Source organism: Astyanax mexicanus, chromosome 11, assembly GCF_023375975.1.
Source record: "Astyanax mexicanus isolate ESR-SI-001 chromosome 11, AstMex3_surface, whole genome shotgun sequence".
Lineage (NCBI taxonomy): Eukaryota > Metazoa > Chordata > Actinopteri > Characiformes > Acestrorhamphidae > Astyanax > Astyanax mexicanus.
In genome coordinates, this window is record NC_064418.1 from 35,395,109 (window position 1) to 35,418,969 (window position 23,861).

The 23,861-nt window shown below is 37.6% G+C and overlaps 1 protein-coding gene across 2 annotated transcripts in view; it reads right to left on the reverse strand.

Annotated features, from left to right (window-relative positions):
* LOC103044892 (inactive dipeptidyl peptidase 10) overlaps positions 1-23,861 on the reverse strand; it is a 156,992-nt gene that overhangs the window by 85,275 nt on the left and 47,856 nt on the right. Inside the window, exon 1 of one of the 2 annotated variants that reach the window (XM_022680277.2) lies at positions 11,101-11,563. The exons of the other annotated variant lie outside the window; for it this stretch is intronic. Coding sequence (XP_022535998.1) covers positions 11,101-11,154 — 54 coding nt within the window. The 5' untranslated portion in view covers positions 11,155-11,563. Of the gene's footprint in view, positions 1-11,100; positions 11,564-23,861 lie in introns of those variants that run through there. 2 annotated transcript variants of the gene reach the window in all.

The window sequence follows — 23,861 nt, forward strand, 5'->3', positions numbered from 1 at the left end:
AACCATCTGCCCAATTGCTTTTGATCCCATAAGACAGAACAGGAAGAAATGTGTAAAAAGAACATTGGGGCCTACACTGGTCTGGCTTGAATGAATGTTGCATAGTCAATCACATTAACAAAGCCAAAACATAACATGTCGTTACCTAATGGGGCGCAACAACAAAAAGAAATATCAAAGTTTTGCAATATTTTATATATATATATTAAGTTTTACATTACTGTCTTGATTCTCAAAGTCAATAAAACACATTATGGACAGTGGTTCAGTTTGCATTTCTGTTAAAAAAAAAACCCAGACTGATTCGAAAAAACAATCACAATATACAGCTCTGGAAAAATTAGAGACCACTTAAAAATGACGACTTTCTTTGGTTTTAACAAATAAAAAAACTCTGGAATATAATCATGAGAAAGATGGATGTTCACAAGCCATCGAACCAAGCTGAACTGCTTGAAATCTTGCACTAGGAGTGACATAAATTTATCCAAAAGCAGTGTGTAAGACTGGTGGAGGAGAACATAATGCCAAGATGCATGAAAACAGTGATTAAAAACCAACCAGGGTTATTCCACCAAATATTGATTGTTGGACTCTTAAAACTTTATAAATATGAACTTGTCTTCTTTGCATTATTTGAGGTCTGAAAGCTCTGCATCTTTTTTGTTATTTCAGCCGTTTCACATTTTCTGCAAATAAATAAATAAATATTTTTTTTTTTTTGGGAATTTGGGAGAAATGCTGTCTGTAGTTTATAGAAAAAAACAACCGTTTTAATTTTACTCAAATATATACCTATAAATAGGAAAATCAGAAAAACTGATTTAGAAATTAAAGTGGTCTCTTATTTTTTCTTCCAGAGCTGTATTGCCTGGCTTACAGTATCACAATATATTGCAAAATATTAAACAGTGATACTTGTATTTTGATGTATGGACTGTGATACTGTTACTGTTACATCACTTTATTATAAATAAATAAAAAAATTGCAGTGTCATCCTTTAAAACACATGGCTAAATCTCTGAATCCATGGTGAATCTCAACGTATATTTAACTATTCAAGTCTTCACCTGAAACAAAGTCTTCTCTTTCAGAGGCCAATTTATTCAGAGCCAAAGCTTCAAAAGCTACATTGTTCGGTTTGAGAAGAGCAAGTGCAGTGTTATACTGTAAATAGAGGTACGTCCTTGGTAAAGGCACAGGCCTACTTAGGAGCATATCTGAACCCTCCACTGAGCAGCAATATTAATGTAATTTGCAACTTCAATGGCAAATGAGTCTCATTTACGCATATTCATGATACTGGCAACCATGGCAATATCAGTAAATGTCACCGATTTGCAAATGGAGTCATGCCTCTGTGCTGTTGAATGGGATTTCTAAGGTCCTGTCAAACAACATCAGGCTCAGGGGACAGCTGAACACGAGACGCCTGGGCTGTTTTCAGAGCTTCACTTTTTAAAAAAAGATGTATAACAGATGTATAACCTCCAGCCCTGGTGCTGGAGAAACCTCACTGAAACTACTTTATAACACTGTACTAGAGGCCGACCGATCGATCGGCCAGCCGATTTAATCGGCCGATTTTTGTTATTTTTTTATCAATCGGCATCGGCCGATTTTCTTATTTGGCCGCGCCGATTTTAATCCGGCACATCTGCGGGCAGCTACTTGGAACGCAGCGCAAGGTTTCAAGAGTGAGCAAGACTTTCAACGGGTAAGGCATCCATTTTTACAATCCAGTGTCCCAAAGTCTATATTTTCTCTCATGATTAGTAATCTGTGATGTTGCTTCATTTACTGAAAAAGAATAGAATTTCAACTGCATCGGTGTTGTAGCATTTCTCTCCAAACGAAACTATGCTTAGCGTTGATGGCAGGAGTGCATTTGGAATGCGCCCTGACTATGCAAGGCAAGCCCTATCTATAAGCTCTAGTATAAAATAACTGACGTCTCTTCTTCAGAAACGAAAATCTAAGTAAATAAAATCAAATTAACACTTGATATTTTCAGTATTTAAATTATTTTTAGACGAAATGAAAAAGGGCAGGACTAAAACTGTTTAAGGATATTCGCAGCATCAGCTGCGCTGAAATAATAATTACTGGTTAGTCAGGATTATTAGAGGACTGTACTTCTCCTTATATATAAATAAGCTTTATTGTAAACGAATTAATAAAACAAATAGTTTCTAAAATAATGGAGTTAAAATAAAACATCTCTTTTTCCTTCACTACAAACAGACATTAAATCATGCCGGCTCCTGCTGTTCTGCTGTAAAACTCACCCGTTTAAAGCGGTTTGCGGTGTTAGATATTAAATGAAACGATGAGCAGAATTTTCTGTTTTGTCGGGTTCTACTTTAGAACCCCCTCCAGACTTTTCTGATAAAAGCTCATTTTATCCTGAACCTATAAAGTCCGCGCTCTTCAGTTTTCTCAACTCATTTTCCGCTCACGCACCGAACCTCCAGTACAGCTGATGAGACGCGTTTCTCTGGCTAAGGAGCTCATTTGAAGAAGAAAAAAAAACAGATAAAGCTATATTTAAATTACAGCACCTGTCTGTTTTTGCATTATTTATAATTTTATTCTTAATTTAAACGTCACCCATTTTTGTAAAATAATAGCTGCAGCCCTAATGTGAACATTTTATAACATTGTCCTCCCATGTCCATTCGTTTTCAACTGCATGGAGTTGAAGAAGAAATGAGCTTTGCCGTTTTGGAGAAACTATCTAAAGTTGTCACATTATGGAAGTCTTCTTGCACTCTGTTAAACATATTAAAATGAATAATTAATAGACTAACAGACTGCAACAAGTCATACATTTGTTAATTAGTAGGCCCCTACAGTAAATTTTATATAATAGCCAACATAATATTTCTACTATAAACATGAATATATAGTGTATATAGAACATATGTTATATAATGAATAAAATAAAATGTTATGGATAATACAATCTAAATAAAATTAATATTTTTTTTATTAACATATAGTGATATAGTAACATTAAAGTCACTATAAAATGCTAACCTTATTTTCAATAAATTGTGTGAAGTTTACAACTGTTGTGCCTCCTCTTACTAGTATGATTTTAAGCATGCCAAATAAGTATAATACGATAGCATATCGGCCCTAAAAATCGGCAGGTCACATCGGCCATCGGCTGACTCTGACCACTAATGATCGGTATCGGCATCGGCCTTAGAAAAACCCATATCGGTCGGTCTCTACACTGTACTTCAGCAGAGTGGCTTTTCTGTTCCTTACAACCTGACTGGTAAAATTCATACATAAAGCGCACTGGACTAAAAGGTGCACTACACAAATTTTTCTTCTGAAAACTGTTTATTTGGGTTGGTAAAGCGCTTCCATTAACTTACAGTAAGCTTAGATTTCCAATATTTTCAACAGCACGGTTAGCAGCAGCACTAGCTGCAGTTAGCAGCAGCGCTAGCAATGGTTAGCAGCAGCACTAGCTGCAGTTAGCAGCAGCGCTAGCCATGGTTAGCAGCAGCACTAGCCACAGTTAGCAGTGATTAGAACTAGTAAATGCATCCGACAGATGCACTGAGGAACCTTGAGTGTTTCAGTAAGCCAGGGCACTATCAGCTAGCAGTTCATCCTCGTAGTTTTGGTTTAATGCAGTAAACACGCAGACTACAATCCGATATACTCACTTCTGAACATATAAAGAGTTAGCGCTGCGGTTAGCTACTAATTCTGCTCCAGCTTCGCTGCTGAAGAAACTTCACTGAAACTTCTTTATAACGCTGACTGGTAGAATTAATACATAAGGTGCACCGGATAAGGCCCACTGACGATTTTTGGGAAAATTAAAGTATTTTAAGTGCGACTTATAGTGCGAAAAAAAAGGTAACCAACATCACATTCCTTAAATTGATTCATTATTGTATTATTTGTTTGAAAAATGTGTATTGGGTTCATTTGACAGATCATACAATTTCACCTAAAATTTAGACAGATCACAGTTGTTTATTCTGATTAACTGCAGGTATACTTTTTAATACCACACAGAAACAAGATTAAGACCACTTTCACAATAATAAATGGGAAGAAATCATACAGCACAATTATTAGGTTTACAGATAATGACAAACCAATATTTGAAACAAACAAATTAGAAGTTTTGCACAAACAAATAAGCAACTGCTTGTACACTGGATATAGGATCCAGATGTATCTAACCCCCATACTTACAGTTTGTAACTGTAAGTATACTAATAAAAGAAAGGTATAATTGTACCTGAGAATGGCGCCCCTCAAAGCCATAATTTTTGCTATTGGTTCTGCTTAGTCTGCCATTAAATCAATAAGCTAACTTGCATATCGAAGTTGGAAACTGAGAAATGCAATATGCAAAAAAAAAAAAAACTGTATTTACTGTCTGTGGCATTTTAAGGTATTTAAATGAAGGGTTTAAGGCAAATAAAAGCCTTTTTTTTAGATAAACATATTTTAGGCTTTTTAAAGATCTGCAAATAGTAGGGCTGGACCCGAATATTCGGGTATTCGGATATTCGTTCGTTGAGTAGGTATTCGGTTTTTAATTTTGGTATTCGGATATTCGTTTTTTTTCTCCTTTCCAGAGTTCCACCTCACTCTAACCACTTCTGTTTTAGCGGGTCCCGTCAGAATATCTTGCGCGCGGGACAGAACTGAACTGTTATTGGCTGGAGCGGGAGTTTAATCCAGACGATGCGGGAGCAAGAAAACTGTAATAATTGTAAAAAAAAAAAAAAACCTAAAGAAAACTCTCAACGCGCAGGATGGACCGACACACACACGCACACACCGATGGTGTTTGGACTGGGGTAAGGAACGGGACCACAGTATTCAGCGCTGCTGTTTTAATAAATATATAAGTAAATTTGAAGCATTAAATGTAGTTTATTTAATTTACATTAGGAACGTGGGGCGGGAGCGGCAGAAATGTGTATGTGGCGGGCGGGCGCGGGATTAAAAGAAGCAATTTTTTTGCGGAGCGGTAACGAGACAGAAACGCGGGAGCGTGGAAGAGTGGGTTTAAAAATCAGTCTCGCGCAGACCTCTATTATACATGATAAAAAAAAAATGCAGGCTCTTCGAAACTGATTTATATAATAAAACGTAAGGGGTAATGTGGCAACAGTAGGGGCTAAATCGGTTACAAAAGCCTGGCCTACAAAAATGATGTTTGAACGAATTTCCTCTTATCTAATATAATTTAAAATGGTTTAAAAATATAAAATAATTTCTAAGCAAACGAAATATTTAATATTGAGCTTATAGCCCAAGTGCAAAAATACAAAATCAGTAATACGGCTATGCCCTGCACAATGCTTAAACCGAAATAGACCAAGTACAATAACGTCATTAACAATGACTTTCCTCTACTCTAATATAATTTAACATGGTTTAAAAATATAAAATAATTTCTAAACAAACGAAATATTTAATATTGAGCTTATAGCCCAAGTGCAAAAATACAAAATCAGTAATATGCCCTGCACAAAACCTTTAACCGAAATAGACCAAGTACAGTTTACAATGACTGTCCTCTAATAAAATTAACAATGTTTAAGAATATAAAATACTTCCTGAACAAACGTTTTTTTTGTTTGTTTTTTTAAGCAAATAGCCTAAGTGTGAAAACACAAACAGCAATTTACTGGGCTGGCTTGGGCAGCGGAGAAACCGTGCAGCAGCCTCCTAGCCTGCTTACGCAGCGGATAAGCCGCGTGTGGGGCAGCAGAAATTCCGGGATGAAAACACAAAGAAATCTGAGCTAAAAACACAGAAAAAATATGGGGGATAAAAACACCAAAAATCCGGGGTGAATATGTCTGGTCGGTCAGAGCAAATTGAACATTTTTCAGTGGATTAAAGGGGCCGTGATTTGCTTTTTTTTATTTTTTTTTACCTCTTTTTTTAAAAACGAATATTCGAATATTCGCTTCGAATCAGTGCCGAATATCCGGAGCTCAAAAAACGCTATTCGGGCCAGCCCTAGCAAATACATGGTTTACTTTAATGGTCACAAAAAAAGAAAGCAAGCTGCAGAAGAGCTTCCCAGAATACAGCTTAATGTATCCCTAATGCATCTGATGATAAGTGCAGCATTCAAAAATAGTAGCACTATCAGTCTAATGAGAGCAAGGTTTTAATGAAACGTGCAGTTCAGAGTTCAGTATCCTGAACTAATGCTTCTGTATTACTGTAATTCTAAAACAGGGTGCCTTTTAGCCTTGGCAGTCCAAAATACATGGATCAAGAGCCAAGAAACAAAAGAATATACAAAAAAAGCAGATATTATTAACAGGCAATAAGCTGCTCGTCCAAATTGATATACAGGACTAATCAACAGTTACTATTTGTATTCATGCACAAAGTAAACAAATGCAAAGGTTCACATATTGCCAGTTACAGACACTAAATAATTTTTATCTATGAATAAATTGTTAATTATCAAAATATTAGGCCTAATATTTTGTTCTTATTTACTTTATCTACAAAAGGGCTCTCAATTTTTTTAAGCAAAATTCTGTATATATTAAAATACGGACAACATTTTTCCCAAATTCCAAATAAAAATATTGTCATTTAAACCATTTATTTTCAGAAAATGAGAAATGGCTGAAAATAATGCAAAGAAAACAAGTTCATATTCATAAAGTTTTAAGATTTCAGAAATCAATATTTGGTGGAATAACCCTGGTTTTTAAACACAGTTTTCATGCATCATGCCATGTTCTCCTCCACCAGTCTTACACACTGCTTTTTGATATGTTTATGTCACTCCTGGTGCAAACATTCAAGCAGTTCAGCTTGGCTTCATGTCAAATTAGTCAAAGAAATTAATCATTTGTAAGCAGTCTCTTATTTTTTTCAAAAAACACGAACACAGACCAAGGGCAACACTTGGCCAGCACTACCTTATAGTGTCAATTTCCACAAGTATTGCTCTTTTACTTTATTACTGCAACTCTTCTGAGCACTACTGAATCCCTCGATTGCAGCACTCAATACTGGGATTACTGAGACTTTAATAAAGAAGCAGAGTTTGTTGAAACTTCTGTTTCAACTTCTGTGAAAGTTCTGTGTTGAAAAAGAAGTACATTTCTATTTCCATGCTGCCTTAACTAATGAGCATTACAGTAACCCCAATTAATAACCCTTGAGTGCCATTTTCTACAGAAGCACAGCTGTAGTACATGCATGTTTTACTACCATACGATAAAGATATACCAAATAATACACATATACAATGAATTCTGCTGTAAACTTTATGTCACCTTTTACAGCACTGGTGATCTTTTACCATATTATGTAACACTGCCGTATGCTGAGTAACTCTAGAGTGCAGTGTTCAATAGCAGCTCTGTTGTAAGACTACTTACTCAGTGCTGTGCTGGACTGGACTGTGATGGACATCCAGCCAGACAGACAGTCAAACAGACGGTTTCAAATGTTACCTAACTAGGTAACTAGCTTTCTATTACACTAATGTTTCTAGTATACAAATATAACTAACAATGTTATTTATAGATATAGTTATTCAGTAGTCATTCAGTATTTATTTCCACTCATCCAGAACAATGTGCATTCATTGGTGCTCACGTGTCCATATCCAGCAACACATCCAGCAGAATGTTCACGAACATAAATGTTTGATGAAGGCTGCAGTACTGCTGGCTGCTGAGGTGAGTGAACACCAGTCGCCAGCAGAGGGTTATTGGTGATGTAATCACTTTCTAACTGGAGTGTCTCAATAAGCTGTCTTATTAAGTTTCATTTGGGGTAGAATGCTGCTATAGTGTTGACAGTAGGTGGCAAGGCAGTTCAACAATCAGCCAATGAAATAAACTCACTGTATTTACCAACACATCATTGTTCTGACCAACACACACATCACTGTTTAACACTGCATGTAACAGAGCTATGAAATTAAATGTAGATGGTAGTAACCCAACCTACACAATGGCTATTCCCAGGTTATAGGCTTTAAACATCTAATCAATTAGGTAGAGGAAATTAAGGTTGATTGGGACATAAAGGTCAAATGGGACAGGTAAGCTATACAAGGTTTATTTTCCTGAGTAAAGAGTAAAACAAAGCATTTTTGCTGAGCCCTAGCTGTGAATCCACACAATCAAAAATAACATCTTCCCAATTATAGAAATGTACTATTTGTTCCATTCATGGCAAGAAAAAAAAAACGTCCAAATTATCTTTAATTCACCCCAAATCAATCCTCCAAACAGAACTGTTTCTAGCTTAAAACAAAAAGTACAAGCAGAGGTTTAAGCCTATTACAAAGCAACACTTAAAACCAGATACCTCATTGTTTTAAACTGCGAACACAGCTAAACACGCTTGGAGGAGAAGACTAACTGTCAGAGCAGATCAGCTAACAAAAACACCTATCCTGGCAACACCAAGCTAAGCAACTAAAAGGAGAAGGTCATCCTACCCACCCATAGAGAGAGGAAGGCCAATTAAGCTCTCTTGGACTTCCGGCCGTAGATGCTAACCTTTGACAGAACTGTGAGTGGTCACCAAATAATGAGCATAGACAATCCAAAGATTTCCTTTTAATGATGAAACTTTCAGTTGTGATAATATTAGAACTACAAAACTTCTGCAAAAAAAAAAAACAATTGTCATGTTATGTTAGTGCAAATGTAGCAAAGGTGCTGTGAAACCACTTTCCCACAGAAGAATTGAAATACACTATTAGGAAACTTGCTCATTCATTGTTTTTTCTGGGGTATTAAGGGTATTAAAAGAGAATTTATCCTGTTTTGTCTTGTTAATCCTGACTAACTGTCTCTACAAGCATCAACAAGCTGGTTCACAAGCATAACCATCAAGATCAGGCCATTTGACCAGCATGACCAGCAAGACCTGATCAACCACATGGTCATTCAAGGTTCTTTCAAGGACCCTGAAAGAACAGAACAGCCACTCTAGTAGATCAGCATAACCAGCATGACTACGCCACTAGACCAGCATGACCAGCAAGACTACACTGGTCAACCAACATGGTCATGCTGGCTATTGTGGTTAAAAAGTATGTTTTGCTGCCTAACCAGTAAGACCATGCTGGTCAATCATTATGACCATGCCAGTTGTCCAGCATGAGCAAACATGACCAAAATCAAATGCTTGCCAGTATAAGGTATGTTTTCACTTGGATGACCAGCTACCAGCAACATCTGTTCTTGAACTAGATTTTCAGCAGGGCATGAATTAAACAAGCTGTGTGTTTGTGTGCATTTGCACATCTGTGTCAGCAATGGGTGCAACATAAAATAGGAGAATTCATGTGCATTTTTATTTACAGTATGATCACTGGTTAATAAACGAGTCATTGGATAGGATGGGATGAGATGGGTTGAACTAAGCTGAACTGAAGCATCACTCCAACCAACTGAGCTCTTGAACTCAGGTCTCTGTAGAGGCTCTCTCATGCTCTCTCTCTCTTTCTCTCTCTCTCTATTCTGGGGGTGGTTTAGTCTCACCCCACCTCCCATCAAACATTTAGCAGACAGGTCCTCCTCTATTCAGTGTAAAGCTCCTGCAGCAGCGACCTGCCGGGACGAGGAAGCTGTGGATGATCTCGGCACGCTGAAACATTTACAAGCGCAGAAGCATCAATTATTCACCCCCCTAACCCTCCCACCCTCCACCATCCAATCTTCCACCTAACCCCGCCGACCCCCAAATAAAGCGATGCACTGATGCACTCGCGCCTATAGCAAGGTGGAATGGCCCTGTTTGAAAAGGGCGCAGGTAGGCTACAGGGGTTGTCATTACCCCTTACCGCACGCGCAGATCAAGTGATGGGGGAGGCGCGAGCGGAGACGTGCTCGCCGTTTCTTAGATTGCAGGTGCCTTCAGGGTGATGCTTCTGTTTTACACCGTGATCTGCATTGTACTCGACTTGACGTGCGCGAGGGAGATGACAACAGCAGCTCGCGCATGCAAAGCTTGCCTGTCTGGCACATGCACGCTTTTCTCTAGTCCAGCTGAGCTGCTGCTGCTGATTGCTTCTGAAAACTGAAAGCGCTCGTGCTGCAGTTTGGCACGAAGCGCGTGAACTGAAAGCCCCAACGCCGCGAGCGCGGAGTGCACATATACTGCCCACTGCATGGCCGGCCATCCTTACTCCTCCGCGCTGATGTAACGCGGCTGTTACGTGTCACGGCTTATATGTTACATGCCACGTTTGTTGACCCTCAACGTTGAAATGTGGTTGAAATATGGTTGAAGTAATGTCTGTTGTTGTTACGTTGAAACAACGTTGAAACAACATTTAAAATTAAATGGTTGTGCAAACTTTGCAATTTTATCGTTGAAGCAACATAATGTCCTAAACTTTCTGCCTTTTGAAATAGAATATTACATTTCACCACCATACAATTTCAAAAAAACGGTTGGATAGAGGGATGAAAAAGTGGTGTTACTTCCATTTGCAGTAATTGCTTTTTAATTTGGCAACAATTGTTCACCATACCTGGGGGTTTATGTTCATGTTGTATTTGTTTTACTGTTGTGTTTTGATATCAAATGTTGAATCAGATTGATAGTGGGTATCATTTTTTATACTCAGCCTTAGTTTATTAATAAGTTGAATATCATATCAATGTTGATTCAACTTTTCAAAATCAACACCAAATCCAACGTTGATTCAACGTTGAAATGCCAGCTGGGATATTTACACTACCCTGTAAGGCTACCTTTAAAAGCCCACCTCCGACCCCCACTAACCGGTCACCCTCACACCTCCGCACCGCCTGCGCGCTGATGTAACGCGGCGTTACGTGCCACGGTTGTTACGTTATATGTTACATTAGCTACGTTACATACGAATGTACAGCGTGCGCTGCTCCTTACAAAGAAACCCAAAGCACCACCACCGTGTTACCTTAACAAACCCCACTTCCTGAACCCCCCCAATCCTCCTCCACCCCGCAGGCAACGACAGCCATGCTCATCATCCGCACGAGCATCCTCCGCGGCTAAACACACAACGGGCTCGCGATGGAGAGAAGAGAGTGTTCCCACCCGAAGCGTTAAGCCCGGTTTACCTCGTCCTGCTGCGGGGTCGCTCTCTGATTCTGCTGCTCCTTGGTGGCCGTCATCCTTCAATCCTCAGCTCGGCAGGTTTCAGTCAAAAACGCGACTCAAGAATCCGGATTAAAACCAGATTAATGGGAATACAACTCAGCGCAAAGCAGAGCAGCAACAACAACGAAAAAAAAAACGCGCGCGTGCGTTACAGCCGGCGCCCTGTCACTTTCCGCGCGCTTCCTGAGCGCAGGAGGTGGATGGATGTGGAGGTCGCATTCCACAGCAGCGCGAGCTCGCCTGAGTGTGGTTGGTAAAGGGTCTCTCTCTCTCTCTCTCTCGTTCTTCTCTCTCTCTCTCTCTCTCTCTCTCTCTCGTTCTTCTCTCTCTCTCTCTGTCCAGTCGGAGCGCAGACAGGGCTGAGATGAGGATTTGGGCCGTGAGCACGAGGGGCAGCAGTGAGTGGAGCTGAAGGTGGGATGGAGAGGAGAATGGGGGGTGTCCCTTTAAAGAGCACGAGCCCCTCCAAATACAGAACACGACTTAAAGGGGTCATACAAGGCATTTAGTATTCAGTATTAAAAAAAATGTTCTTTGATGTGTGTGTCATAGTAACTATGTAATTCAATTTGTGTTACAAAAATGCTGTATCTAGATTAACAAACCTATTATTAACGACACTAACCTCTGAACAATAAGAAAACTAATTCTTATTCTGGGAAGAAAATGAGCACAGCCAAGCCATTTGCCAAAAAAAAACTTTACTGATCTTATTTTTTTGTTTTTCAAGTCAAATTCCACAGATTAAAACTTCTACTTTTACTGGTTCATTAGTCCTTGTCTTATCACATTATTCTAGTAGAAAATGAAGAGGAAGTCTCTTATACACCATAAATAATCAGATATACTCAGGCATGCACACATGCACACATATATGAGTTCAATAAAAAGATAATTAAAGGGCTCTGAATGGTCCAGTGGACTAAGGAGCTTTTGCTATGACCCGAGGGAGGATCTTAAAGTTCTGAAAATCGGTAGACTGCAAATGTGAATCCTGTATTATGCTGCTTGCCATCAGCATATGCTTCAAATATAAAAATTAATTTGTCCAGAAAGTATTTTTTTTGTTCTAAAACATTGTTAATTATATTACAGTAGGTGAAAATAATTGTAAATTACCTGATGGTTTTGTTACTAAATAGCATGTTTAGCTAACTCTTTAATTAAATGTAATGGGAACCTATGCTAAGCTAACGCCTTTAAATGTAAATGGAGTCAAGGCTAAGCTAACTCTATTGAATGTAAGGGAATCAGAGGCTAAGCAAACGCCACTGAATATAAAGGGAACCTATGCTAAGCTAATGGCATGTAATTTAATGGTAGCCGAGGCTAAGCTAACTCTATTGAATGTAACAGTAGTCAAGGCTAAGCTCGACCCAGCCCTTTTACAATAACCACACCTTTTTTGAATAGAGCTGAATAACGTTTAAAAACGAATTCTGTGGGGATATAAAAAATGACAATATAAGCAGAGGTTACACTAGCTGTTGCATTTAAATAAAGGAGGTAGAAATACAGTATATTGGGGAAAAAACGTGATTGAAAGTTGTCTGTTTTGCCATTGAAACCTATGGGGATGGGCGGGGTTACACAGCTTTCTGAAACCGAACAGCAGGGGGCGCCCGACCTGTGGTGGCTTTATTTTTGAGAGACGATGCTCTATCCAGCTATACACAGAATATGGCCCTCACCCACTTAGTGTTGGGAGCATTACGAGTGGTAGTGGGAGCTCATATAAACAGGAACTGGGTAACTGGTCTTCTAAACTGGGTAGAAAATAGAAAAAAATATTCTTATAAAAACAATAACATAATAAATGTGTAGAAATATACCAGAGGCTAATATAGGCTGATGCTAAATACAGTAAATACAGTCCTTATATAGGCGTTTGTGGTGCTAGTTCACAAAACAATAGAAGAACTCCAGTTCTTATTTTGGCTCAATAAAGAAGACTCAAGCTGCCAGTCCACTCACTCAGACTGCAGCTGTGTGAACGGCAAGAGCGGCTTCAAGAGCTTTCTGATGTTCATACAGTTCAGTACAGCAGCTCAATGCACTATAAACAGATTCACACGCTATCTCTTTCTCCTTTTCACCCCCACCTACCACCCACCACACAGGCATTATAAATGTAGCTACATTATTTAAAGATTTATACAATGGCCACTGCAGTTTAGACACACAACACACGAACCTTTATCATTTTAGGTATTTTAATTATTAATGAAAGCCATTTTTACGTTACGAACAACAAAATGCTGTATATAATATTATGACACATTCAACATGTGCTCCTGATCTCCAGCGCTCTGCTCAGCCCCGGAGTGATAGATACATTTATATGTATGAGATGAGATGCTGATGAGCTGTTTTGCACTGACAATGGCTGGGGACATGTGTTTAATGATGAACATCACTCTGATGTCAATTTACCATATGCTGCTCACCTTCCCACTCCTTTATACTTTATACACACACCCACACAAGCTAATACACACTCTATAGACCTCTAACATCTCTTGAAAATGTTTCAATAGAATTATATGAATAATATTTTGTTTTGTGTCAATGCAAAATTAATTATCTGCAGCTAATATTAATTTAAGCATAACTACAGCTGAAACGATACACTTGACATTTGACATCTCGACGCATGATTTAAACAATATTTAGATGAAGTGATGAAAGTGATGACTGCATCCAATTATGGCATAATCTACTAAGAGTTGAGTGGAAAGGGTACATAACATGCAGGAGTGGGAGGATGGTTGGTTCTGGTCCAGGTTGGTGCAATTACATTATTTATCATAATTTACGTCTTGAACCCTAGGCTTATTTACCTGTGGCAGAACTTATAAATAAGTAATTTATGGTTAGGGCTGGATTAGAATTCAATCTCAATATACAGCTCTGGACAAAAAATAAGATAACACTTAAAAATGATGAGTTTCTTTGATTTTACCAAATTGAAAACTTCTGGAATACAATCAAGAGGAAGATGGATGATCACAAACCGTCAAAAAAGATGAACTGCTTGAATTTTTGCACCAGGAGCAGCATAAAGTTATCCAAAAGCAGTGTGTAAGACTGGTGGAGGAAACATGATGCCAAGATGCATGAAAACTGTGATTAAAAAACATGGTTATTCCACCAAATATTGATTTCTGAACTCTTAAAACTTTATGAATATAAACTTTTTTTCTTTGCATTATTTGAGGTCTTTTTTGTTATTTCAGCCATTTTTCATTTTTTTTGCAAATAAAAGCTCTTATAGTATTTTGATTTGGAATTTGGAAGAAATGTTGTCTGTAGTTTATCGAATAAAACAAAAATGTTCATTTTACTCAAACATATACCTATAAATAGCTGTATATCATGATATAAAATATTTCAGTAGCTGAAACTGATTTTTGAACAAATTTCAGATATTTCAATATGCATTGTTTACAGCATGTGCACATTTCATAAATTGGTGAATTCATTTTCAAGTTTGTAGGTACAGATATTTGTTTTTGTAATAAAATTGTCCTGCTTCAATTTAATATTTTTACATCAAATTCAAATGTATTAATACTTATTGTATTAATGAACATTATGTAATACATTGTCATATAAATTTGTGGCCATATAATCCAGCTTTACTTATAGTATATTGTCACTGGCATGCAAAATTGGAACATTTCTCTTCGTGTAATAATTATGTAATTTTCACACATTATAAAAAAAAAACAACAAGCAGATTTGAAGACATAAAAAATGTGAAGAAGGGAAAAAAAAATTGCATGAGAGGAAGGATATAGAAAACTAATTTGACCATTGAAGTGTTGGCCCAGATACAGGCCTTTTCAGACAGACAGACAGACAGACAGACTGAAAGATAACCATATTCACTCTTCATAGTTTTTAAATCATCTATACACTGAACACATGCACACGCACACACACACTGGCAAAAACCCAGTGAGCACACATGCTTGGAGTGGAGGGCATCCATCGCTTAAGGGCCCAACAGTAACAGCTTGTCAAATCCAGGTGTCATCAATAACGCAGTGATCTGACCACTTCTGACCACTGAGCACCACCACTGTCTTCAGGATTTAAAGGGTTAACAGAATGCCTATTCTCCATGATGTACTGTAGCATCTCCTCAATGTACACACCAACAGTTCTGCAGTTTGGCATTGCGATATCAATATTTAGTGCATTGCTACACCCCTAGGCCTAGCAATAACTGCAGAGAAAATCACAGTTGTACATCAAAGCAAACTTTTAGTCTAGGCCCCTCAGGGGCCCTTACACCTTGGATAGCCAGGTCTAGTCTTCTGCCAGATATGATGCCTCTGGCTTTTATACACACGTATACACACACACACACACACACACACACACAAGCTCCACCGGATCATGTCCTGCATGGCTGAACACCTGATTCTGCAGCATCTTCACCAATACACTGTAAATCCAAATACAATTAAAATTAAGTAAATAACTGAGATAAAAAGTTTAATATATTATCTGATTTTGCTATTTATAGGTATATGTTTGAGTAAAATGAACATTGTTGTTTTATTCTATAAACTACAGACAACATTTCTCACAAATAAAAATATTGTCATTTAGAGCATTTAGTTGCAGAAAATGAGAAATTGCTAAAATAAAATAAAAAGATGCAGAGCTTTCAGACCTCAGATAATGCAAAGGAAATAAATTCATATTCATAAAGTTTTAAGAGTCCAGAAATCAATATTTGGTGGAATAACCCTGGTTTTTAATCACAGTTTTCATCTTGGCATGTTCTCCTCCATCAGTCTTACACACTGCTTTTAAATAACTTTGTGTCACTGCTGGTGCAAAAATTGAAGCGGTTTAGCTTGGTTTGATGGCTTGTGATCATCCATGTTCCTCTTGATTATATTCCAGAGGTTTTTAAATAGGTAAAATCAAACAAACTCATAATTTTTAAGTGGTCTCTTATTTTTTCCATATGTATAAATTAATACAAGTATTTATTTTAGTCGTATTTAGTCGTATTTGAAAATAAAAACTGTGAGAAGTTTGGATGTGGCCTTTTACATAACTGATAGTTTAACGATTTTCATTGATTTTCATTCATCATTTATAATATTAACACTACAAATACAAGTCTGGTCACCATTGTGCCACCACAACAGATCTGACCACTCGAGGCATGGACTCCACAGTACCTCTGAAGGGCACCTGAAAGGTCTCAGCAGCAAATCCTTTAAACCCTGTTAGTTTAAAAGTTGTGAGGTGGAACCTCCCTGGATCCTGTCGGTGTCAGAGGTTGACTTTTTTTTTTTTTGGAGCATGTGTGATACTCACCACTGCCCACCTCATAAAACCTGCCTGTGGTTTTAGAGAGGGTTTGACTCAGTGGTCAAGCCATACTGGTTCAGATTAACTTCAAGACCTGGCTTGTCCATTTTTCCTTCTTTTAATACAATACATTCAAGAAATGGCTGTTTATGTGTAGCCTATTTTACACAGCCCTTAACAGATTCCACTGTAGGTGATGATAATCAATGTTCTTTACTTACAGCCTACTTAAGTAGAAATTTTGTCTTAATCTTTACTTATTAATATTAGTCATTATTTTGAGATGATATTTGGTGTTATTTGGAAGTTTTGGTATTTGGGGGATTGAGGGCCCTCTCTGGTGAGAATGGGTAACTGCACCGCGCATGCGGAAGAATCATTTTAAACTGGGCGGGTGTGATGCGGTCTCCTTTCAGAGCGGATGAATCCGACTCCAGGTTATGTTCCGTGAGAGTGAAAAAGAGCGTGCTCAGTCAGAACCTTCACTTCCCTTCCGTTTCTTTGTTTTAATTCTGTGTGAATGAGCTACTGAGCTCTGAGGTTCCTCTTCAGAAGTCTCCATTGCTCCACCAGCCACTCATGTTCAGTAAAACTCAGCTGGGTCAAACCGACACCCCAGTTTTTAGAATGTTTTTTTTTATATTAGGCTTAGCAGGGATGGTCGTGTCAGAACAATGGTTCCATTAAACACAATATTTTGTCCCTTCTCCACTCAGAAATGCTTCTGCTTTCAGTTTACAAACAAAATAATACGGACTGCCAGTTTAATTTTGCAAGAATGGTGCAAGAATTTTGAGAGTGTTAACAGTCTTTTGCCTTAGGGTTAATATAATTTATTTGAAATCAGACCAGCATTGTTTTTCCAAATGTACTATAGTATTATATTTACTCACATTTCTACAATACTTCTAATGACAGCGTCTGTAAACTAATTAAAGAAGATAGATATCCTTAAACTACACTACGTACAGTGCTTTTACCACCACAGATAATCACAGTGGGACCAATTGGACAAATACAGCCCTCAGTTTTGCTGGGAAACTAACAGTAGGATAATGGCATGGCCTTATATAGCTGAGGAAAACAGTGTGCTACAGAAACAGTTAGCAGTTTGCAGGGAAATAGTAGAAATAGTTGTCCCTGCATCGACACAAGCTTTTCCTGGTTTTTAATAGGCAGAACACCTGCTATTATTTTTATTAGGTATGACAGGAAAGAAAATGGACCTCAAGTTATGTAAAAAAAAAAGTTATATAAAGCCAACTTGTGTAACTTAACTTGTGTAACCAGTGTAGTGAGGTGAGGAAAACTGTGTGGGTAGTAGTGAGATAAGGTGAGCGATGTGGGTCAGTGTAAGTATTGCATTCTCTCACAGTCTAACAGTCTATTAAACCTTTTATATCTAAATACATAATAATAGTAATAATTACTATTTAGTGATTGCAATGAAAACAGTGCAAACAGAGTTTTCCTCAGGTTATATAGGTCAGGAAAAAAATCTTACTAAAATTACTGATGATCTGCGGTGCTTAATAAAGTAGCCTCCGTCAAAGCCATTACAAGCAATTAGAAACCATCAGGGGGTCCAGACTTCTATGAATCACTCCAGCAAATAGACAGAAATAAACTGATCATTCAAATGTGTCAAGCGCTTTCACACTGAAAAATGTTACAACAGCAAAATTGCTTCCTTTTATTATAGTCTACTGTTTGTACAGGGAGTTTAATGCTTAATATTGTGCAGATATGAGCCAGGGTCTTCATATTCTTGATATTGATAGCCTAGACAGATACATTTCAGTTTTTGCCTGGTACATAGAGGGTAGGGTCTGAATTCGGTGCCAATATTATAAATCCATTTACTCAACCTTCTTTGTTGTGTTTTGGTGTAGATGTTGTTTACTTGATATAATTTAGGTATTACTCTGTATTACTAATCTCAAACTGGCCAGAAAAAAGTCACCACCTGGATTTAACTAAGGAAATGATCTGGGGCTGCTGCAGTTGGTCTGCAGGTCTAGGTTCAGCAACAGTATGTGATGAAAGAATGAGGTCACCTGACTACCTGAATATACTGAATATAGACCAGGTTATTCCATTAATGGATTTTTTATTCCCTGATGGCACGAGCATATTCCAAGACTACAATGTCAGGATTCATGGGGCTGGAATTGTGAAAGAGTGATTCAGGGAGCATGAGATCATTGTTTTTACACATGGATTGAGAGAGTTCACCACAGAGTGGTTAGAATCTTTGGGATGTGCTGGATGGAGAAGACTTTGTGCAGCGGTCAGAATCTACCATCATCAATGCTGCAAGATCTTGGTAAAAATTAATGCAATACTGGATTTAAATAACAACATGACAACGTGGCAACATTTTCTTTTTGGCCAGACGGTATCTGATGTTTAGTATCATTTTGATAGTTTCTGCTCAATCAAAGCATTTCCATATTAATAAGGTAATTGGAGGTAACTTATTTATTTATGCAATTCTGTGAAAAAATGCAAAGAAAATGTTGCTTATTGCAGTGTTTCTACCTTGATGATGTCTACCATGAATCCACTGTATATTTCCCCCACAGCTTGCATTTATCACCAGTATTTAAACCTCAAAACATTAAATCAGTGAAGAGTGTGGAGACAGCCAAAGGCAATCCACTTTTGCTCATCCTGATAGAGAAAGCCAGCAGACACCCTGGCACAGTGTGTGTGAGGTGTGTATGTGTGTAGTGTGTGTGTGTCCTGAAGAGACAGTCAGTCATCCCTCTATTAAAGATTATATTGTGTGTGTGCTTATAAAGGTCATGTAGTTCAGCTCATTTCTGATAGAGCAGTGGATGGGGGATCTAAGCGGCTCTGCGGGGTCAGGCAGGGTCGCTGAGGACTGCAGTCATTTCTGCTTCAGGAGAATCAAAACCTAAAGCACTCCTGATAGAAACCATTTTCACCACATTTCCCCTAAAAGAACTGCAGAGCAGATAGTCATACACACTCAACGAGCTCTTTATTACAAACACTTATTAATACTGGACGGGGCTTCCTTCGCTTTTAAAATAGCCAGTATCTGTGACACGGATTCAACAGGATATTAAATGTTTGCATTTATGATTCTGTGCCATGTCATTGTGATTTCATCATGCAATTCCTGCTGAGTTTTCAGGAGCACTTTAATGCCGCAAATCTCCTGTTCTGCTACATCCCAGTCGTTTGCTATGGGATTTACTGTAGATCCTATGAATGGTCAATGAAGGTCAATGAAGACACTGAACAAAGTGAAACATTCAGACAAGAACTAAGTACTTTTGGCGATCTTTTACACTACTTACAATAAATATTTAAATACATATTTAACATTAAAAGACTACTTCAGTTTCTCAATAAGTTTCTCTGATTTTGTCATTTATAGGTTTATGTTTAAGTAAAATGAACATTGTTGTTTTATTCTATAAACTACAGACAACATTTCTCCCAAATAAAAATATTGTCATTTAGAGCATTTATTTGCAGAAAATGACAAATGACTGAAATAACAAAACTGATGCAGAGCTTTCAGACCTCAAATAATACAAAGAAAACACGTTAAAATTAATAAAGTTCTAAGAGTTCAGAAATCAATATTTAGTGGAATAACCCTGGTTTGTAATCACAGTTTTAATGCACCTTGGCATCATGTTCTCCTCCACCAGTCCTACACACTGCTTTTGGAGAACTTTATGCCACCCCTGGTGCAAAAATTCAAGTAGTTCAGCTTGGTTTGATTATATTCCAGAGGTTTTCAATTTGGTAAAATAAAAGAAAGTCATCATTTTTAAGGGGTCTCATTTTTTTCCCAGAGCTGTATTTTGAATTTGGGTCAACCTAATTGCAAAATTATTTCCACTGCTGCTATGGATTTTATGAAAATTCATTAAGTCAGAATTACCAACCATGCGGAGGCTTTTAATTTGCAAAATGGGATACAGACTTAGCTTGGCTGTGATGCTAGCTGACTGTTTTTCAGAGCTGGATTACTTGCTGAGTTGATGACAGACCAAAATCCCTGTGTAAGATCAGTCTTCATACTGCGCTCTGGCTTGCCTGTCTGTTGATTGCTTTTTTTTTACTCTGTTCTTTGCCTTGGAATCTAGTAAAGTACAGCCATTGCCAAAAGAAATCTTAGGAAAAACACTGCAATATGACCTAAAATAAGTTAGTAAATCTCAATGTAAATTATGCTGTTTTTTACTCTTTTTCTTTTTGCTCTTTGTTCCTGCCATCTTCAGGCCATTTTCAATATGTCCAACAGCCTGGACTGTAGACACAAGACATGCTGGGTGCATTTTGGCACCAAACTCTTACTCTACCATTTGGTTAATCAAAAAAGATTAATCAGACTGGATTACGTTTTTTTTTCCAGTTTCTACTGTTCAGATTTAATAAACCTGTGCCTCTGCAGCCTCAGCTGCAGCTGTTTTTCACTGATAAATTGTATGCCAACATTGCCTTCTCCTATTGTATCCTATCTACCTTAAGATTCAACATGTCGCTGACCAGATTCTACATGATTTACAGCACTGCACTGCTGACACAAGGTAGTTTAATAATTAACATTTAATCATTTTACAAATTTAAAACATACAAGTTTTAGATCATTTAAATAAAAATAAAACAATTCAATTCCACTATCAGTTCATTCAGTAACAGCTACAACAGGGACATTCCACTTCTATAGATTTCTGCCCTATCAGAAAAAAAAGCCAGAACACTCTAAAGCAAGATTAGCTCTAACCTTTAACCACAAATGCCACGGGCTGCTCATTTTTTAACTAAGAAATATGTTTGATGTGGCACTTTAGTTGTCACAGGTCCCAAGGACAAGACCAAGGCCAAGAGAAAAAAAAAACTATATGCCACTCCTCAAAAAAAAATCTCCTCCATCAAAATGATCAGTTAATACCGTCCAGATTAAACTATAACTGGAGACGAGTATGGATTAGTCTGGATATTGATTTTAGAAGGCAATCTCAAAGTGCATGAAGCAAAAAGAACATGCTGTGGGTGTTGAAACAAAAAAACCTGTAAACTTAAAAGCTGTAACTGTAAAATACACTATATGGACACAATTATTAGTACACCTGCTGATTCATTATTTCGCCTGAAATAATGTTTATCCTGTGTTTATTGGAGTAACCGTCTCTACTGTCCAGGGACAGATTTGGAGCATTGCTGTGAGGATTTCATTGCATTCTGTGACAAAAGCAGAGTAAAATAAACAGACTCTGCACCATAATTTTAGACAGCACAGTTTCACTTGTTACAGAATGTGTTCATTAGAAGTGAAACAAAAATATGAGACCACTTAAAAATAATTAAATCAAATAAATAATTGATTTTACCAAATTGAAAACCTCTGGAATATAATCTAGAGGAAGATGGATGATCACAAGTCATCTAACCAAGCTAAACTGCTTGAAATTGTGGCACCAAGAAAAGAATAAAATTTTGCCAAAAGCAGTGTGTAAGACTGGTGGAGGAGAACATGCCAAGATGCATGACAACTGTGATTAAAAAACAGGGTTATTCCACCAAATATTGATTCCTGAAATTTATAAATCTGAACTTGTTTTCTTTGCATTATTTAAGATCTAAAAGCTCTGCATCTGTTTTGTTATTTCAGTCTTTTCATTTTACTCAAACATATATCTATAAATAGCAAAATCAGAGAAACTGATTCAGAAACTAAAGTGGTCTCTTAATTGTTTTTCAGAGCTGTATATATTGCACAGTATTTGGACCATATCTAGTCCCATTTGTCACACAATGCAAAGGGCAGCTGATGTTTTCTCAGCTACAACAGTCATGTCTTTTTCCAACAAACAACTTGCTTTATAATGTATCAAATTCTAATGCAGAAAACGGCAACTAAGTGTCAACCACCGTCATGCCTGTTTACAAACAACCATCTGACAAAACTACCAACCAAAGGCACTTTCTCCTGCCCCACTCACCCAACCGCCTCACTCACTCTCTCTCACACCTTATCATAATGTAATCTAAATTGGAGCCTCCCGGCTGAGAGAGTGAGTGCATGAGTAGACACATCACAGCCCTTTACATTCATGTCCTACACAGACACACACACATTCACTCAGACACTCTCACACACATGAGCACATGATACACAGCAAAACTGAAAGACAGACAAGACAGAGGACACAGCATGAGCGCTTACGCATAATAGCGTGATAAATGTGGCACCTTCGATACATTTAAGGCAAAAGTATGCAGGGTGTATGAATTTTACCTTCAAATATCAGCTCTGTTATTGCCTCTCAGACCCAGAACTCCGGATGCTGCACTATGCAACTTTAGTGTGTGTGCAAGACTGCTTGCAAGAACTACAGAACCCGTTTGCTTATTTGTGTAAAATCCTGTATTTAACTTTACCACATCAGTTCATACGCTAATTTGACAGCAGATGCCAGTTCGATCTCTCCTCTTGTCCAAAATTGCACACATAAAGCTTGTCCTTCAGCACAATTTGCTAAAAAAATATATATATATATGTTCCTTCTAATTCATTGCAACATGGATTTGTTTTTTTAGAATAAGCTGTTCAACACAATGGGAAAAAAATGCAAAAGCTTTCCTAACTGCAAAATATATGTACATTGAGACAAATGTGGTTATATTTAGCAAAATAAAATCTGACAGTGGGATATGCTCATTTTTCCTAGTTAGATTTCTTAAAATGATACTTTTTTGTGACTGTCATCTCTTAAAATGTCAGTTCCAGTTGGTTTACCATGTATGGGAAGGGTGGGGGGGTGTTTGTTCATTGTATATTGTAAATGTGTCACGAAAATGACCCAGGCAGGGAGACGAGGAGGCGGACACAGGTGCAGGTAAGGGCGATATAAATAAATAATTTATTAAATAAATAACAAAGAAACAAGGAAACGAGGAACAAGTAAACATGTAACAAAGAAACACAAAATAACCAATAACAAACGAGTGATGATAATAATGAAAAACAAACAGGGAATATATACAGGGAGCTAAACTAGGAATAAACACAAAGCAGGGGTATGTACAAGGAACTAGGGAACACGGAGCTAAACAAGAGACTAGAAAAACCAAACAAGAAAGAAACAAAACTAAACAAGGCAGGGATATGTAAACAAGGGAATAAACTAATAAACACAAGCAGGGTAATATACAAGGAACTAACAAGAGGCTAAACTAGACAGGGAAAACTAAACTAGACAAGGATAAATAAACTAAGCAGGGAACTAAAGGGAACAAGAAACAAGAAGATGTAAACAAGGAACTAGGGCTAGGGCTAAGGCTTGAAATAACAAAGAGACACGGAGAGACAAACAACAGGGGTTAGTGCAAAGAC